General features: G+C 44.6%; 1 protein-coding gene across 3 annotated transcripts in view; it reads right to left on the bottom strand.

Annotated features, from left to right (window-relative positions):
* Positions 1-1,138: 1,138 nt before the first annotated feature.
* MRPS27 (mitochondrial ribosomal protein S27) overlaps positions 1,139-18,884 on the bottom strand; it is a 70,444-nt gene continuing 52,698 nt past the window's right edge. For 2 of the 3 annotated variants that reach the window (XM_084833506.1, XM_084833508.1), the window contains 4 exons: positions 16,474-16,576; positions 13,470-13,612; positions 10,064-10,210; positions 1,139-1,518 (listed from right to left, as the gene is read on the bottom strand). In XM_084833506.1, coding sequence (XP_084689632.1) covers positions 1,279-1,518; positions 10,064-10,210; positions 13,470-13,612; positions 16,474-16,576 — 633 coding nt within the window. In that variant the 3' untranslated portion in view covers positions 1,139-1,278. The remainder of the gene's footprint in view (positions 1,519-10,063; positions 10,211-13,469; positions 13,613-16,473; positions 16,577-18,884) is intronic. The other variant, XM_084833507.1, reaches the window with a different exon arrangement.

The following is an 18,884-nucleotide window of genomic DNA, read 5'->3' as shown; positions in this document are numbered from 1 at the left end:
CAAGCAACCAACGGAAAATGTAGAAATTGACATGCAAAAATATTAACGGAATATATCTACATAATCTGAAAGATCCTGTTTGTCTGATCCCTGGGGCTGCAAAATCTTATAGAACTATCTTGCTAGAGCAGGGGTGCACAATCTGTGACCCTTGGCCGCTCCCTATGCAGCCCCAGAAACCAGCAGGACCTCATCTACTTTTCCCGTGATCAGCTACACCGCAGGATGAAAATACTGTTCCCTGGCTTCCAAGATCACTGTTCAGTCTCGGTTGCTATCACTGAGGGATGGGAGAGGTTTTTACCTCCACCCCCCCCCCCCGCAATCCCTAGATCTCAGCAGGTGGAGAGCGGAGGTAGGGTCTGTGTGTGTGTGTGCGTGTGTGTGAGAGAGAGAGAGAGAGAGAGAGAGGGAGAGAGAGAGCATGTACAGCCCCCAGTCAACACTGGATTGTTTCAGCCCTTGTGGCCAAAAAGGTTGTGCCCCTTGTGCTAGAGGACACTAAAGGTACATTTAGACCAGCACTGTGATGTTCCCAAAGTGGCCAGGAAAATGCCTTTGGAAAGCTTACAAGCAAGGCATGGAAGGAATAGCTTCCGAGGAGAGGCCAAAGTGCAGTAGATGGCTCCGGGTTCAGTTCCCCATATCTGCACTTAACAAATTTCAGGTAGCAGGGCTGGAAAGACCCTGGAGAACTTCAGTCAGTCAAAGCACACTCTTGATGGACTAGTGTTCTCAGCTAGATGGACCAATGGTCTGGCTCTGTATAAGGCATCTTTCATTGGCACTGCCTCTAAATGGGAAAGCTTAATTTGTTGTAACTAACTAGGTTAAATGACCTAGGGAAAAAGGACTACTTGTGATCCCCTGACCCAACCGGGAGTAAAGTCCATCCTAATTCCTGTTGGGAATCTTGCTTTTTTTAATGGCATAATAGGAAATACTGATAGTGGCAACAGCATTTTGAACGCACTGTCTCACCAAGTTCATTTTAGACATGAATCATTCTATTAGATGACAGATATTTGCTCTTAGACACAACAGAGACAAAATGGAGCCCTTCAGAGGAACAATCATAATTACAGATTTAAAAGGGGGTGGGGGAGGGGAAAACACTCTTACTAGATGGATACGTAAGTTGGATTTGGAAAGGTTTTTAATGTGCATACAGACAAGGTCACGAAGCAACATGGCTGTTGGCCCAATTTGTAATAGCTCAATCTTCTGTTTATTGCCAGGACTATCTGTAGCATGACAGAAGTCTATAAGCCAGGAATATTAAGCAGATGCTTTTGCTGCTTTCCGGGCCTCCAGCTCTTGCTTGGCCTTTTCCCTCATCTCTGTCTCCCTCTCAATCAGGACTGTTCGCTCCTGCCCCCACTCCTTCAGTTTCTCCGTGTATTTTGCAATGTCTTCCACTTCAAGGGCTGGCAGCTTTTCCTCTACAAGCTGGGTGGTCAGTGTCAACAACTGCGCAGATTCCACCTTGCCAAGCGACTGCAGTTTAGAATTCAGCTCCTGCCATAGTACGGAAGAAAGAAAGAAAGAAAGGAAGAAAGGAAGAAAGAAAGAAAGAAAGAAAGAAAGAAAGAAAGAAAGAAAGAAAGAAAGAAAGAAAGAAAGAAAGAAAACAAACAGTGGCTCATCAACCAGTCGCAATATATCAACAATCCTCTTGCCCAGCCTGGATCATCTTTTTTTCCACTGGAACAGGAATGTGAAATTCTGCAAGCAGGCCCAGAAACAGCTGACTTGCATTTTGTTTGGCGAAGCTGCGCCAGCCCACAATAAAGGACCATTCATCCAATCTGTCTGCCCGTCCCCAAAAGCAAAAAAAGAAAAAAGAATTTGTAGGCTACTTTTTTATTATTTAGCAATAACAAAACAGAGACAAAAATAATCAATTTTTAATTCTGCTAAGTGCTGGGTAGGCTGAGCTTGCACAATGAATGAGAAACATCATTAATAAAAAAAACTCTTTATGCTAAGAAATTATGAATGGCGAGCCAGCAAGCTGAACGTCTTAGGGCTCCCCCACCCCCCACTAAAAGCTGATGCAAGGAGTTGCCCTGAGTTGCTTCAGCTAACCTTCCTCCCAACAGATGGGAATAATTTAAATAGCCTTGTACTAATGGCATACTAAATAGATCCCAGGAGCCCCCTGTGCTATTGTCCGGTACATTCCTCCACGGCCCTTTTTCTAATGGCTCACGTGATTTTAAGCTCAGTTCCATGTATGCAGCTACTGTAAATGCTTTCATTCTGCTTTCATGGGTGCAACCGGGGTGGGGAGTGGGGAGGTGGGGGTATTCCATTCCAGCCAGGCAGAAATTGGCCAGGCAGCTTGGCAGTATATCATATCAGAGTTCGACTTATATATATGGTACAGTATTTCTTGTGACACACCCTGATGAATCATAAAAAAATATTAATTCACTTAAGTGCTTTAAGACGCAGGGCCATTTGTGGTTACGGAAGTTTTACTGGACAGCTTGATGATCCCCAGACAAAAGGCAAATTAATTGCCTTAATGGAGGAGCCTCCCGGAGAGAGGGAAGAGAGCTGTCCTATGAAGGAGACAAGATGCCAGCCAGCCGCTTCCAAGTTCTGCTTTTTAAAATTCTTTGCTCCCTCGCCAGAAAGAATATTTCCCCCAGATTGGCCTTTTGGGAGAGCTTTGGCTATTGGGTGGTACAGAAATGTAATAAATAAATAAATATTAAGACTGGAATACTTTACAGAGCTTTAGGTGGTATTGACTTTTAATGAAGTCAAATGAGACCCACAAGGAGCCGCTTCCCTAAGGCTGCAGCCCATTGAACTCAATCGGCCTTACTTCTGAGTAGACATGCATAGGATTGTGCTATTTACTCACTTTTTATTAAACTTTTATCCAGCCAAGGAGCAGCGTTCATGTGACCCTCCTGTTGTTGTTGGACCCCCAACTCCAATTAGCCCCAGCCACCAAGGCAATGGTCTGGGGTGATGGGACTTGTAGTCCAATACCTAGAGGGCAGCAGGTTTCCACTTCTGGGGAATGGGGAAGAGATGATACAAGTACATCTCTTCCCCATTCCCAAATTATCCTCGTAACAACCCTGTGCGATAGGTTAGCCTATGCCATGGTGACTGGTCCAAGGCTGCCCAGAGAGGGGGATTTGAACCTGGGTCTCCCCAGTTCTAGTCCAACACTCCAACCATTACGCTACTCTGGCGCTCTGTGCAGGGCACAACTAAAGTGTGTGGGATTCTCTGGGACAGAGAAGATTAAAACCTCCGAAACCACAAGGCAGCTCCCTTTGGTTCTGTATTGCTAGACTGCAGTTCCTGCTGTCAACAATGGTTACCGCACCAGCTGTTTCAAAAGTCTCCTATGTTTGTACACGCCCCTGTTCTCAGTTTATGGAGCCTATAATTTCCATCTGCCATATAATTTCCGTCTCCATGTTTGCTCACAACTATCCTCTGATGCAGGGCAGATTACACTGTAGGGCTAAAACTTTGGTTCTGGGTTACAGCAGAGACATACGTGCAACCAGTTCCCTGCTCCTTGGACCTCACACCTTGCTGCTTGGACCTCGCATCCAATGGCACCAAGGCCACTACAACAGGGTAAGAGCAGCTTTTATGTATTTATTACATTCCTATACTGCCCAACTCTGGAAAGTTCACAAAAATTAAAACCATAAAATACAACAAAAGATGCACTATAAAAGTTTAAATGCACAGTATAAAATAGAAGTAAAAGCCAAAATAAAAGCTAGCAGCAATACAAAGACTTAAAATACAGTAAAAGATTTAAAACAAAAACTGAAAGACTAAAATGCCTAGGAAACTAAGGTCTTCACCAGGCACTGGAAAGAGTTCAGTGTAGGAACCAGGTGAGCCTCTCTGGGAAGCTCATTCCGCAACCGGGGTGCCACAACAGAAAAGGCCCTCTTCTTAGTAGCCACCCACCTCACTTCCTTTGGTGGGGGCTCCTGAAGAACGACCCCTGAAGCTGATCTTCGTGTCTGGGCAGGTGTACATGAGAGGAGATGAATCACAGAATCAAAGAACTGTAGCGCTGGAAGGGGCCTGCAAGACCATCGAGTCCAACCCCTGCTCTATGAAGGAATCTAAGTCAAAGCATCCCTGACAGATGGCTGTCCAGCCTCATCTTGAATGCCTCCAGTGTGGGACAGCCCACCACCTCCCTAGGTCATTGGTTCCATTGTTGTATTGCTCTAACAGTCAGGACATTTTTCCTGATGTTCAGCCGGAATCTGGCTTCCTGTAACTGGAGCCCATTATTCCGTGTCCTGCACTCTGGGATGATCGAGAAGAGATCCTGGCCTTCCTCTCTGTGACAACCTTTCAAGGACTTGAAGAGTGCTATCCTATCTCCCCTCAGTCTTCTCTTCTTAAGGCTAAACATTCCCAGTTCTTTCAGTCTCTCCTCACAGGGCTTTATTTCCAGTCCCCTGATCATCTTCGTTGCCCTCCTCTGAACCCTCTCCAGTTTGTCTGCATCTTTCTTAAAGTGTGGTGCCCAGAACTGGACACAGTACTCCAGATGAGGCCTAACCAGTGCTGAGTAGAGGAGAACTAGTACTTCATGGGATTTGGAAGCTATACTTCTGTTAATGCAGCCTAAAATAGCATTTGCCTTTTTTGCAGCCACATCACATTGTTGGGTCATATTCAGCTTGTGATCGACAACAATTCCAAGATCCTTCTCACTTGTAGTATTGTTGATACTTCAGGTAACCTGGCCCCAAGCCGTTTAGGGCTTTGAATGTTAATACCAACACTTTTAATAGGGCTCAGACATGGACTAGCAGCCAATGCAGATGGAAAAGTACTGGCATAATATGATAACATTGGCCAGTCCCTGTTAACAATCTTGCTGCCCTATTTTGGACCAGCTGACGTTTTTGGACTGTTTTCAAAGACAGCCCAACATATAACGCATTGCAGTAATCCAGATGAGGGCTTACCAGAGCATGGATAACTATAGCTAGGCTATCTCTGTCCAGATAAGGGCACAAGTTGGTATATCAGCCTAAGCTGATAAAAGGTGCTCCGTGCTACCGAGTCCACCTGTGCCTTGAGTGACAGTTCTGGATCCAAGAGCACCCTCAAACCGTGAACCTGATCCTTTAGGGAGAGTGCAATCCCCTGCAAAACAGTTGAATATCACTTAGCCAGGCAGACGTTTCACCTACTAACAGGACCTCCGTCTTGTCTGGATCAAGTCTCAGTTTACTGGCCTTCATCCAGTTCATTACTGTGCCCAGGTACTGATTCAGAACAGCCTCTGCCTCACCTGGATTTGATGAAAAGGAGAGACAGAGCTGGGTGTCATCCACATATTGATGACACCTCGGCCCATACCTCTGGATAACCCCAGGCGTTTCATGTAGATGTGAAACAGCATGGGGGATAGAACAGAGCCCTGTGGAACCCCACAGCGTAACTGCCAAGGCATAGTGCAATAATCCCCCTTCTGGAATCAGCCATCCAAGTAGCACTGGAACTACTGCAGAGCAGTGCCTCCAAATCCCAACACAGACAACCTATCCAGAAGGATACCATGGTCAATGGCATAGATAGCTATTGAGAGGTCCAAGAGAATCAACAGGATCGCACTCCCTGTCCCTCTCTTGGCAAAGGTCATCCCACAGGGCAACTAAGGCAGTTTCTATTCCAAAACCAGGCTTGACATCTGATTGAAATGGATCTAGATAATCAGTTTCATTCAAGAGTGCTGGGAGCTGACCAGCAACCACCTGCTTAGGCACCTTGCCCAGAAAGGAGATGTTGACTACTGGCCTATATTAACATGTTAACATCATCTGGGTCCAGGTTAGGCTTTTTCAGGAGTGGCTTAATTACCTCCTCTTCCTACCTCATTTTTCTTTTTGGCCCTAGGTAAAGCAATTGATCGTGGATGAAGTCAGACATGCAAAAAACAAAGATAAATGCCCTGAAACAGGCATGGCTTCACAGAGTGCCATGCAATACTGGAGCATTATTGGAGCGGTGGATGTCTAGAAACTGCTGTATAGGCCTTGGATATGGGAAACCCAAATTGATCTTACCAAGCCTGCTCAGTTATAGAACTTACTGGGTAGCCTTGTATCCCTCAAAGTACCCTTTTCAGGATAACTGGGATAAGCACCACAGGTAAGTTCTATAGAAATGATACATAAAAACAGCAGTGCTGGATTAGGCTAACACACTTAATTTAGGTTTACAAACAGAAGCTCAGTCCAGACAGCTGGGCTGGATTAGGCTAACTAACTGAAACTCATTCTAGGGAAGACAGAGGTACTCTTAGCAGAGGGATCCTCAGATTGGATGAGGGGGGTTCAACCTGTTCTAGAGAGGAATGACTCCCCCTGAAAGATCAGGTGCATAGCTTGTGCGTGGTTCTGGATCCACCACTGTCATTAGAGGCTCAATCAGTCTCTGTGGCATGGAGCGCCTTTTACCAGCTTCGAATGGTATCCCAGCTATGACCCTATCCAGAGGTGGATAGCCTAGCTGCAGTGATTCATGTCCTGGTAACCTCCCATCTGGATTACTGTAATGTGTTGTATGTGGGGCTGCCTTTGAGGATGGTCTAGAAACTTCAGCTAGTGCAAATATGGCTGTGAGAATTCCAACTGGAGTTCTCTCACTTGCAGCGGCTCCTAATTTGTTTCCAGGCCCAATTCAAAGTGCTGGTTTTGACCTATAAATCTCTACATGCAAGAGAGGGCTTTTTCAGTGGTGGCCCCACCAGCTCTAGAATGCTCTCCCAATGGAAAGTCACTTGGCACCCACACAGCTATCTTTTCAGTGCCAGGCTAAGACTTTTCTGTTCTCCTAGGTTTTTAAAGTTTCAGAAATAGTTTTTGTGTTCAAGTTTTATTATTTTAGTCCCTGTGATGTGGTTTTAACTCTTGTACCAGACGGTCATTTTAGCTTTTGTATTAGTATTACATTTTATGCTGTGCTGGGGTGTTTATTAATTTTATCTTGTTTTTATTAGGGTTTTATTTGTATTTTATGTGTTATTATGTTTAAAATTGTACAACGCCTAAAGAAATTTATTTATTTATGTTAAATAATTAATTAACTAAATAATAAAATCTACGAGGGCCATGGCAGGAGAAAGGGAGTTCCTTGAGGCTGCTAACATTTTACTTAAATAAATGACAAATACACAATACAACTATTCATCTGAGAATCTCTGAAAAAACAATGATCCCTCCACACTCAGGCTGCAGGCCTGAGGCTGTATAGAAAGTATACCTCAACAACCCTGTTTATTTTCATCAGTCCTTTTCCACCCCATACAAACTTTCCTTGACCCTTTCACTCTCTTAATATCAAAGCATTTGAGCAGTCCGGTGGGCAAGAAAATGAACTGTACATTTTCATAGTTCATGTCATTCAAACTCAGGAAAATCCCTTGTTTAGTTTAGTGGAGGTTATGTCCTGTTTAGAAATATGACCCTATGGAAAAAGGAACTGAGTAATATTGCTGGGCGTATTGCTGGATGTACAGACCATGAAAGCTTGCTGAACTCTCTTGAGTCACAATTTTAATTGTATTGCTTCTGTTGCAGTTCCATGGGTGTTGTGGGGGGAGAGTTAGAGAAATACTTTGAGCAATGTTAACAGGCTGATAACTGAATGATTTTGGTGTGAAGGGACTTAAGGGGACACTGGTTAAAGTGGGAATAAATGTGATAGAGCCAGAACCTAATTACTGATGGCTGAATAGCTTTAAAGTTATGTAATTGTATTAACTGTTAATAGAATACACTTTAATTTTACAAATATTAAATATTACATGTCTAGCACAGGGGTGGGCAAATTTTGGCCCTCCACATGTTTTGGACTACAACTCCCATCATCCCCAGCCAGGATAGCCAATGGTGAAGGATCATAGGAGTTGTAGGCCAAAACATCTGGAAGGCCACACGCTGGTCACCCCAGGGTCTAGTGCTTGACAGTTATCCTAGTGCCTTTGCACTCATTAGATAATACTGCAAGGTAGCAACAGATTTCCTTCTTACTGTGCAACTGAGAAGAATATGCCCTTCACACTTTCCCTCAATTTCTAGAAGTAAGAGGACTAGAATTTTTTTTTTAACTCTAAGAAAAGCTGAAATGTCAAGGAAGGAGTATAGAATATCCCTGAGGGATCCATGCCCCTCTTCCTGTGTCTCCAGCCTTGAAAGCTATCAGCTTGGCTGAAGCGGTTCATATCATAACAAAATGAATGACATGTTGTGGGTCATAAAAATCAGCTGTGTACTTAGTCACTGGCCCATGGTAAGCAACAATTCCTCCCAAGCAAGCAAGCAAGCAGTTCACCAGGTCTGGTGCTAAGGATGCCCTGTGACAAACATACAAGATGGGTGGAGTATAGCATTTTTGTAGGCTGGTCATCTTTTGGCAAAGTTGAAACACTGGCCCCTGAGCAAAACAGTGCTGAGCTCAAGATGCAAAATACAGCCTTAAAAATGCAAGAGCTGAAAAAAAAGACAATCACTGCAAGGTCAGTGCCAACTACTGATCTCTAATATTTTATCACTGAAAAGTACTTAATGCTTCATGGCCAGCTGCCCTCAGCCTCCACTGACCAGAACACCAGGCCTCAAGATTCATGTCTTACAGGCTCACAAATTAATGGAAGAGAGCAGTTCTCCTCCTCTGTAATGCAACCACACATGCACGCGCACACACACACACACACACACCATTCTCCCCAAAGTCCCTCCCTGATTCTCTTCAGAAAGAGACTGTCCCTACACTCCTACGCACACTGACTTAATAACAGTAACATTAACATATTCATTGCAGTTGCAAACATTCAAAGTGCTGCACCTAACATCATCTAGGTGCAACAGCCCTGTACGGTAAGTCAGTATTATTTTCTCCCATAATACAGATGGGGGGAAAGAGGCTGAGGGAGTGGGTCTCCTAAGGCTACTTACTGAGTTCATGGCAGAGGCGAGATTCAACCCAGGGATTTCCTGATTCTTAGCTTTGTCTCTTAGCCCCATTACACTACAGGTTCCACTAAACTTAATGGGATTTAGTTCTAAGTAAAGATGAGCAGGATCAAGCTGTAAGGTTTGTCTTCAGCAACCTGGCCAAGCCGTGAGCCCCTCGCAGCCTTATAGCAACACTGTACATATCAATCTGGAGAGTGCCATCCATGCCATTTCCAAAAAGGACCTTTTCAGATGCATGGACAGAAATCACGCAAAGGAACACAGAGGCCGCCTAGACAGACTCAAAACAAAACAAAGCTACCCACTTAAATTACTAGTTTAGGGCGCAATGTTCTGCCTGTTTAGACAGAAAAAAGTCCTACAATTCCCAGCATGCCCCAGCCAGCCATGCTGCCCTTAGTGGACTTCTTCGAACTAAACTTAGAACCAAAATGTAACATTCACCTAACCTCTTACATCCATGTAACCTCTTTCAACAATCATTAGTGGGCTACGTACGGGGAAATAAAGCTGGCCCCTTTTGAGCTTTTGCCGACGAGGAACCCAACAAGGGTCTGATGCTGCAAATATACATTTTCCACACTTTTCACAGATGCTCACATGACTCCTGCGATAAGTTTCCACTTGATAAATAGTCAGTCATCTGTACTGACTCATATTCCCACAGAGCATGGAATTAATTTTGTTAGAACCCTTTCAGCCTGACGAGAGGTGAACAAGAGAATGTGCCTGAAGAAGCCAGAGATGGTGAAAGGGCATGTTTCTGATCAGGAGTGACACTCCACTTTAGTTAGCAGGAGCTTGGCTTGTCAAGTCTAATATATAAAAAGAAAAACCAGCATCCGAGCAGCCAGGCATCAGGCAAGGGGCCCTTGAGCATGTTCTTCACAAGACAATTTCCTGTTCGAAACAGGAAGAACATAATTCAACACTAGGGTCTAAAAGCCTTGGTAGCATTACTGATGGGACACCAATGGAGCCTCAGTATCTCAGAAAAAAGAGTTTTACTATGGACAATGGAACCTAACCATATCCAGCTAATGTCTGGGAGGAAGGCAACAGCATACCCTGAATCGGTTCAGGTACTCAGGCAGTCGAGGCACCTCTGATTCTTCTGACTGTGCTTGCTTCAGCATTTCTTCTGAATCCTTGGTCTCCTCTTGAGAAGCTTCTGTCACAGGGATGGGCTGCAAAATGGCTGCCAAAACATCAATCTTTCCAACAGAAATGGGAAAAGATAGTAAGTGGCTTGTAAAAACACCCAAGAGCGTCACGGTGGCCAAAATTATAGTCCATGTGCTGTTCCTGTGGGCATCATTATGCAGTCTGTGGGTCCTTGTTAAAATCCTGAGAATACTACTATTATTTTTAAAGGGACATTTCTAACCTTCATGAATTTAATTTGAACACACAAAAGTAAAAATGCTAGAGGGTTCACAACAGGATATCAAGCAGGCAGGACCCTAATTCATTGTTTTTCAAAGCTCAAGACTTTCTGGTTCCATTAAGACTTTTTCTTTCAGATTGCACTGGAGAAAAATGGCTCAATGTCTTTGAGACCATCTACTCTAGACTGAATATATCAAGTTTAAAAACAACAATGCACCAACAAACAAGTGATTTAATGATCAGCAAAGAATCATTTGACTATTGTTCTGAAACAGAACACTGGAAATTGAAGGGCGAGCTTTGTTTTTCTTTTAAAATGCCTATGTGCTGGTCGAAGTTTAGTGAGAGAAGCTACTGGATGAAGCCAAGCCTTTCTGAAATTACTATTGATTTTACCATAGGCTCCAGTTAGGCCACAAAGGTTCTTGCTGAAAATTACTCAAATATTCTACAATGATTATATGTGTAGGAAGAGATTATGGGATGTCATGTAATGTAACGGACATCTCAATTCCTGTTTTTCTAAAGTGCATCATGAGCTCATCTTGTACATTTGATTTTCAGTAGAGTCATCTGTTTCCTCACTTTGATAAAGGGCAAAACAGAAAAGCCTGCCTAGGTGGAGAAGAGCTGCCTGCTGACTCTGCATGGGGAGCTTGTGTGTCTCCTAGGTGGGAAGAGGCAAAAGTTCTATTCTGGACAAGACAGAAATGTAGAGGAATAGGAAGCACGAAGCACTTGCAATCCCTGTTCCTTTGTATCACTGTCACATCATGCAAAGTTACTCAATGAGGCTGTTATTTACATCAGGGGTCATAGAATCATGGAATAGTAGGGTTGGAAAGGCCCTATAAGACCATCGAGTCCAAGCCCCTGCTCAACGCAGGGTAGAACCTGTGGTGTAGAACCTCAAGCCCGTGGGCCAAATCCAGCCCTCTGGGAATCCCAATCTGGTCCCCCAGGGGTCCTAAACCGACTCTTTAGGGGTTCCTAGTGGACCCACCCCCTTTCCCTTGCCCCACCCCCTTTTCCCTAACCACCAATTGTTGGGTGGTTTCCCAGTTTTTGTGTGGATTTTCCCCATTCTAAAAGACTGAAATGCCTCTCCTAAGGGAATAAGAGCTTTATGCTAAAATATGCTGGTATTTTTTTGGCTCCTCCCCCTTTGTCTTCAGCCCTACCCACTAGAATACCTGATAAAAGGTGTCCCCAACCAGTCGTGTCCGACTCTAGAGTGCGGTGCTCATCCCCGTTTCTAAGCCAAAGAGCCAGCGCTGTTCGAAGACGCTTCCGTGGTCATGTGGCCGGCATGACTGAACACCGAGGTGCACGGAACGCTGTTACCTTTCCCGCTGAGGCGGTACCTATTTATCTACTTGCAATTTCTTGCTTTTGAACTGCTAGGTTGGCAGAAGCTGGGACTGAAGACGGGAGCTCACTCCGTCACGCAGCACTCGGGTCTCGAACTGCTGACCTTCCAGTCTGCAGTTCAGCGTCTTAACCACTAAGCCACCGCAGTCCCTTGAATACCTGATAGCTTCTCCAAAATGGAATTTGGCCCCTGGGCTGAAAGAAGTTCTGCACCTTTGATGTACATGAATATAGTGTGACGTTCTGTTCCTATCAGGAGAAGAACTGACTATTCCATGCAGCTCAAATGTTTACAGAAAAATAAGCAGTTAGGAATCTATCTCCAGGAACCTTACTGTACTACAACTATGATTTGACTGAGTCCAGAATTCTTGTAGGAACATAAGAAGAACCCTGCTTGATCAGACCAAACGGCTATCTAATCCAGCATTCTGTTTCCCACGGTGGCCACCCAGATGCCTGTGGGAAACCACAAGCAGGACATGCAGCCAAGAGCCCTCCCCCGCAACTGGTATTCAGAGGCACGACATGAGGAGCTGCAAGAAGCAGACGGTGACAAGAAAGGCTCTGCCAGGCTTCTGGCATTCTCTTATGTCAGAAGCAGAAACAGGAAGTTGAGCAAGGGGAAAACCTTGCCCTCATGTAATCGCTGTGTTCTTCTGGTCTTTTGGAAATGATGTTCTATCCTCAAGGCGAAGCAAATACCACTGAATGCAAGCAATTCAAGATAAAACAACAGCTAGGATTGTTTAGCTTAGAAAACAGGCGAGTAAGGGGAGACACGATAGAGGTGTACAACATTGTGCATGGCGTGGAGGAAGTGAATAAGGAGACACCGTTCTCCCTCTCTCATAATACTAGAACTTGGGGTTATCCCATGAAGTTGATTGGTGGGAGATTCAGGACAGATAAAAGGAAGTACTTCTTCACACAGCGCATAGTCAAACTATGGCATTCGCTACCACAAGATGTCATGATGGCCAATTTGGATGGCTTTAAAAGGGGATTGGACAAATTCCTGGAGGAGAAGGCTATCAATGGCTACAAGTCCTGATGCCTCTATGCTACCTCCAGTATCAGAGGCTTGTACGCCTATGTACATCAGTTGCTGTGAACATGGGCGGAAGGGTGCTGTTGCGCTCATGCCCTGCTTGTAGGTTCCCTGTTGACAGCTGGTCGTCCACTGTGTGAACAGAATGCTGCACTAGATGGGCCCTTGGTCTGATCCAGCAGGGCTCTTCTTATGTTCATGTTCAAGTAATATGAAACAGGGCCAGCCAGTGCCGCCTCCAAGTTTTTGAGAGCCCTTCGGTGAGACACCCTCAATGGGCCCCCTGCCTCAGTAAGTCTACCTTCGCCCTGCCACTGTCACCACTGTCCTGTTGTTCTTCCTCCTCCTCCTCATTGCTACCACCTGCAGAAAACAGCAAGCAAGAAGGCAGTGGCATCAACTACTCATCTTTCTCACCATTACTTTTGTATGTCCCAGAATGAGAGGCAGATGAACAAGTAGGCTGCGATGGTGAAGAGGAAGAGCAAGTCCAGGGGGCTCTTGTCAGGGGGCTCTCAGCAGGAGCCCAGCCATGCCTACCCTTGACACCAGCCCTGGGCGAGCAGCAGCAGAAACCATGCTGCTGGTCTACGCTGACAATCCGTAGACTCTCTTGTCAAGAACATTCAAGGCCCCAGTTGGCTAAATGATTCCCCACTTACGGCTTCCTTGCAGAGCTTCATATCGCTGGGAAGCGATGTCACATTCTCCATCAGCAGCAAGGCTCTGTTCAGGTACCCTGGGGTCCACATGAGGGGCATTTGGTGGTACACAGCTCTTAGCCCCTTGTGCAGCTCCACCTTCCCTGTGATTAAACAGCCACTGTGAGAGGTAGGACATTATCTAATGCAGAAAACACAGTTAAAACTGGAAGTAACTTTCCCATAACTAGGGCCAACCGAGACATGATGCTAAATGTGACACTGGGAATCACATCAGTGTTTTGTTCTTTTGAAGAACAATCCCAGGTTGGGGGGGGGGGGATTTCATTTGGACTACAGGATAGAGGAAGGGGAAGTTTAAAAAAATCCACCCATGCCTGCTGTTAGCCCTGGAAGGGAAGGCACGGGTGGGGGATGGTTTTCGTTGGGACCATGGCAGGGGAAGAAAGAATTAAGTCTCCCCTCCTCTCCCCACCTGATACCCAGAGACATGCTTAGTGTCACATCTAGTTTGGCCGTCAGAATGGGGGCCTTTTTCCTCCCACTGTAGGCTCCAGCACCTCAATGGCATGAGTGCTACAGGGGAAGGAGGGGGAAATCCTTATAGATTTTTAACGGATTTTCTTACAGACTTCTCTCTGCTCCAGCTGTATTCTCTTAACTTTGAAAGATCCAAACAATGTTCAAAATATCCACAACTGGGAGGAGGGGGAGGATAACATTTATACATTTCAGACTTAATTTACACATGGCATGTTAACATCATTTTACTAGGGCCAGGATGTGGGACTAGGCATACTCATGAGAAAGGGCTGCTTCACATGTTACTGTTTTCCTTTTGTTGTTGTTGTTCAGTCATTCAGTCGTGTCCGACTCTTCGTGACCCCATGGACCATACAGGAATTATATGGATATGGTTATTTTCAGGCAGGTTTCATATGTTTCTCTACATGGAAAACACTTTCCTTTCTTTCAGATCATGTGAAGGGATTCTAGGTAATGTCAGGATCAGAACCTGAACACTTGTTGATTTAAAACACTTTGTTAGCAGGACCCAGCACTTCCCGTTGTCACGCTGGTAAAAACACACACCAATATTTGACATTAAACATTTCAGATGTGCCTCTCCTTACCTTGCTGGAGTTTGTATCACCTTTAGCTGTCGGCATTAATCACAAAGATACATCTAACAATGCAAACTATTGCGACACACCTTCATCTCTCTTCCCCAAGCAGGGAGTCCAGAGAGAGCTGCTGGAATGTGTGTTTAAACTAAAGCTTGCTGGGGTATGGCTAAATATAAACTGCTATAGTGCCCCAGGGCAGTCTATGCCCACAGACATCTTTCACTCTTTGCAAAGGTCTACACCATTAGAGTTGGCAAGACTGCAGAATGCAGGACATCACAGAAGATCGCTTCTGATCTTCTGAAAGACAATGTCAGGAGGGGGGTCACTCACACATAGCAAGTAAAATGATTTGCTAAGTGCAACGCCTTCCCAAATTATTCAGGCTATATTTTAAATATATATTTAAATATATATGCTGACCAAAGGAAGGGGTGGGGGGAAGGATGTGTGTAACAATAGCTCAAGAAAATAGTAAACCAACAGTTTGGGGGATATGTGCTGCCAATTAGTTTACAGCTTTGCTTCCCCCCACCACGCCCAAATGAATATGTAGTTTTTGTCTTACAGTCAGGTAAAATCAGAATCAGCACCCTTATCCTGTCATGTCCTGGGCGCTCTGATCATTATTAACAAACTGTGATACACAGAGAGCGGGCAGCCAGCTAGCACGTTTCAGCCAAAACTGTCTCACACCTGAAGGGCACATGCCACTTAACAGCTACTCATGGGGGAGGACAAAACTACTATGGGATTTTTAACCTTGTATGAAATAAAAACATTATACACATGAAAAAGATATTGAAATAGGGGACTTCAGACACAGTACACTCAGATTTCCCTAAACGGGATTCTGGAATGCTACTGTGGGTTGTGCAGAGGCAAGATTAAGAATTGCCCTGGAGCTGACACTCCCCAATGTCCCTGCCTTCGTGGTGATGTACAGCTCCCAATACCTGCTATTGGCAGTCTGGTGAATGAGAAAAAAAAACCGGAAATATTTAGGGTGCAATCCTATGCACGTTTGGATAGACAGAAAAAAGGCCTACAATTCCCAGCATTCCTCAGCTGGGAGAGGTTGGCTGGGGAATGCTGGGAGATGTAGGACATTTTTCTGTCTAAACATGCACAGGCTTGCAGCCTTATTTATTTTAGGGATAGAGCAATACTTCAAAAGAGGGGAGTTCAAAATGAACCCTCCGCTTCAGAAGTCTGGTCACATTTCAAGTTGGGCCCAGTCCCTGTTCAGCCTGGCCCAACTCAAAAAGAGGTTCATAAAACACTTCTGCCAATCCCTGAGGGGAAAAGTCTTGGTGAAGAGGTTCACTATAATATAAGAAGTCACCCCACAAGGTCTCTCCTTAGCTGCAAATGATGCATAGAGCATCATTTACTGCCAGGGATCATGGGGTCTGTAGTTAGAGAACTACAAGGCCCATGCTCCCCAGCAGGAAATGAACACCCCTATCATCTTTTGCAGCTAAGGAGAGGCCTTCCGGGGCCTCTCCTGTGTTAAAGGGAGCCCTCCAGCACTTATGGCCCATTTCATAAGTTACGTCTTCCCCCACTCCCCCCCTTGGAGATTGGCTGTGCGTGTGTTTGTGTGGGGAGACTAGGAAGGAAGGTTCAACCTACTGGGCTATTCAAACATTCAACAGGAACGCTCAGAAAGCCTGATTGATTTCCGGAGCCAGACAGATGGGGCTCACATTATTTGGATTGTATGCCAACACACTGAATTGGATTTAGTTCCAATTTTGTAATATGTCAAAGGGTATATTAGAATTTAATTGAATTTTTTTTACTAATCCATCTACTCTGAACTAATCAATAAAGCAGTAAATTAAGTACTTTAATTCAGTACTTTAAAAACTTACCAAGAAGTGCATACCCATACAGTTGAGAACTGAATCCCACTGTGTTGGTCTGCTTCAGGCCTGTTAAGAACAGGGATGCGCCAAGATTTCTCTCTTCCTCCCACTAAAAATAGCAGACATTGCTTGAACAACTGTTAAAACAGCATGGGTTACAGCTAGCTTTCACTATGTTTTCTGCATTCTGTACCATAAGCAGGACTACTTCTATTCTTCTGTGCCAGCCTTCCCCAACCTGGTGTCCACTAGATGTGATGGACTACAACTCCCAGTCGGATGGTTGGGGATGCTGGGAGTTGTAGTCCAACACATCTGGAGGGCACCAGGTCAGGGATGGCTGTTCTATGTACTTCAACTGAAACTCTTAGATATATGGAGCACAGCGCCATAACATTGTGCACTCTCCCCGCTTTTTACTGGGTTTTTGCTAATTAAACATTTTACATCCTTTTTTAAATCTATAGAAATGTTAACAGAGCCCATAGGTGTTCAGGGATTATTTATTTGTTACTAATTTGCACCCCACCTTCCTATCATAACTAGCAATGACACAGTAAACAACCACCCAAAGGTACATCATTCTTTAACGTGCAAGGATTTAGGATTACTGGGTTGTTTCTAGATGACTTTTGTCATCTACAAACAACCTAGTAAATCTAAATTCATGCATAAACAACAAGGAGTTTTGTGGCACTTGAAAGACTAACACACTTATTCTGACATAAGCTTTTGTGGACTATAATGTGCTTCATGAGATGCATGGAGAGTTTCAAGGTTTTTATATAGAACGTGGAGGGGGGAGAGAATTGTAAACAATGAGGTTAGAAGGAAATTCAATGCAGAAACCCCCACCATAGGTACTGTATAAAAACCCTGAAACCCTCAACAGTACTTCATGCACCTGATAAAGTGGACTATAGTACACGAAAGCTTATGCTAGAATAAATGTATCGTTCTTTAAGGTGCTTCAAGACTCTTTGTTGTTTTTGCTGCAATAGACTAACATGGCCACCCGCCATGTATGTTAAAGAACACAACAGCATAAAAATAATGAGAGGGAGAAAAAGAAAAGGATAAAAAGGGGAGCAGGGAAAAGAATATAACAGAACTAAAATATCATGTACTTCACTTAGAGAAGTTACAGATTCTGGCTTAACGTCAGGAAAAACATCCTGACTGTTAGAGAAATATGACAATGGAACCAATTACCTAGGGAAGTGGAGGGCTTTCCCACGCTGGAGGCATTCAAGATGAAGCTGGACAGCCACCTGTCAGGGATGCTCTGACTTGGATTCCTGCACTGAGCAGGGGGTTGGACTCAATGGTCTTATTAGCCCCTTCCAACCCTACTATTCTATGATTCTAAGTGGGAGAGCATCAGAGGGGTGGTGCTACTACAGAGCCGTCCCACTGGAGAGGGTTCAGAGGAGGGCAACAAAGATGATCAAGGGACTGGAAACAAAGCCCTGTAAAGAGAGACTAAAAGAATTGGGCATGTTTAACCTTGAGAAGAGAAGACTGAGGGGAGATATGATAGCGCTCTTCAAGTACTTGACAGGTTGTCACAGAGGGGAAGGCCAGGATCTCTTCTCGATCACCCCAGAATGCAGGACATGGAATAATGGGCTCAAGTTACTGGAAGCCAGATTCTGGATGAGCATCAGGAAAAACGTCCTGACTGTTAGAGCAATATGACCATGGAACCAAGGACCCAGGGAGGTAGTGGGCTGTCCCACACTGGAGGCATTCAAGATGAGGCTGGAGAGCCATCTGTCAGGGACGCTCTGACTTGGATTCCTGCATTGAGCAGGGGGTTGGACTCAATGGTCTTGTAGGCCCCTTCCAACCCTACTATTCTATGATTCTATGATCTATATAGTATGAGGAAAATCACTTAAAAGCTTGGACTAAAAGGGCAGCACCTAACATTGTCCCAGCACTAGTGCTAATGATGTTGCACCAGCATAAACCAACACTTGTGCAACATTACTAGAACAACAGGAAAAAGCAGCAATTTGCCGGTGAAATTTGGCAGCAAAAAGCCATGATTTTTGGTCAGAACCAGGCATGGTCCCCCTGCTACTTATTTTATTTTATTTATTTAAAATATTTCTTGGCTGCCTTTCAGGGCAGGAGCCCCCCGAAGGCAGCGTTCAACAATAAACACATAATAAAAACCGGTGCGGTATTAAAAATGACAAAACAAAATAAAAACAGTGAGAACACAATAAAATCAGCAACAAAAACAGCAATGCCCCCACCGCAGTAGTTACATTGTGCGAGTGTTGGTTTACGCTACTGCATTGTCATTAGCGCTAGCACTGGGACACTGGATACTACCCAAAGGTTTTGCTTGTTCCCTTTACATGTAGGCCAAACACGTGGAGAAGGTGCAGACTGTTCCAGCTGCCCCT

The sequence above is a fragment of the Heloderma suspectum genome, chromosome 2, assembly GCF_057233095.1.
Source record: "Heloderma suspectum isolate Gila_16-S chromosome 2, 16-S_ref, whole genome shotgun sequence".
Classification (NCBI taxonomy): Eukaryota; Metazoa; Chordata; class Lepidosauria; order Squamata; family Helodermatidae; genus Heloderma; species Heloderma suspectum.
The sequence above is the reverse complement of the archived record's forward strand: the minus strand, read 5'-3'. Positions and strand labels throughout refer to the sequence as shown.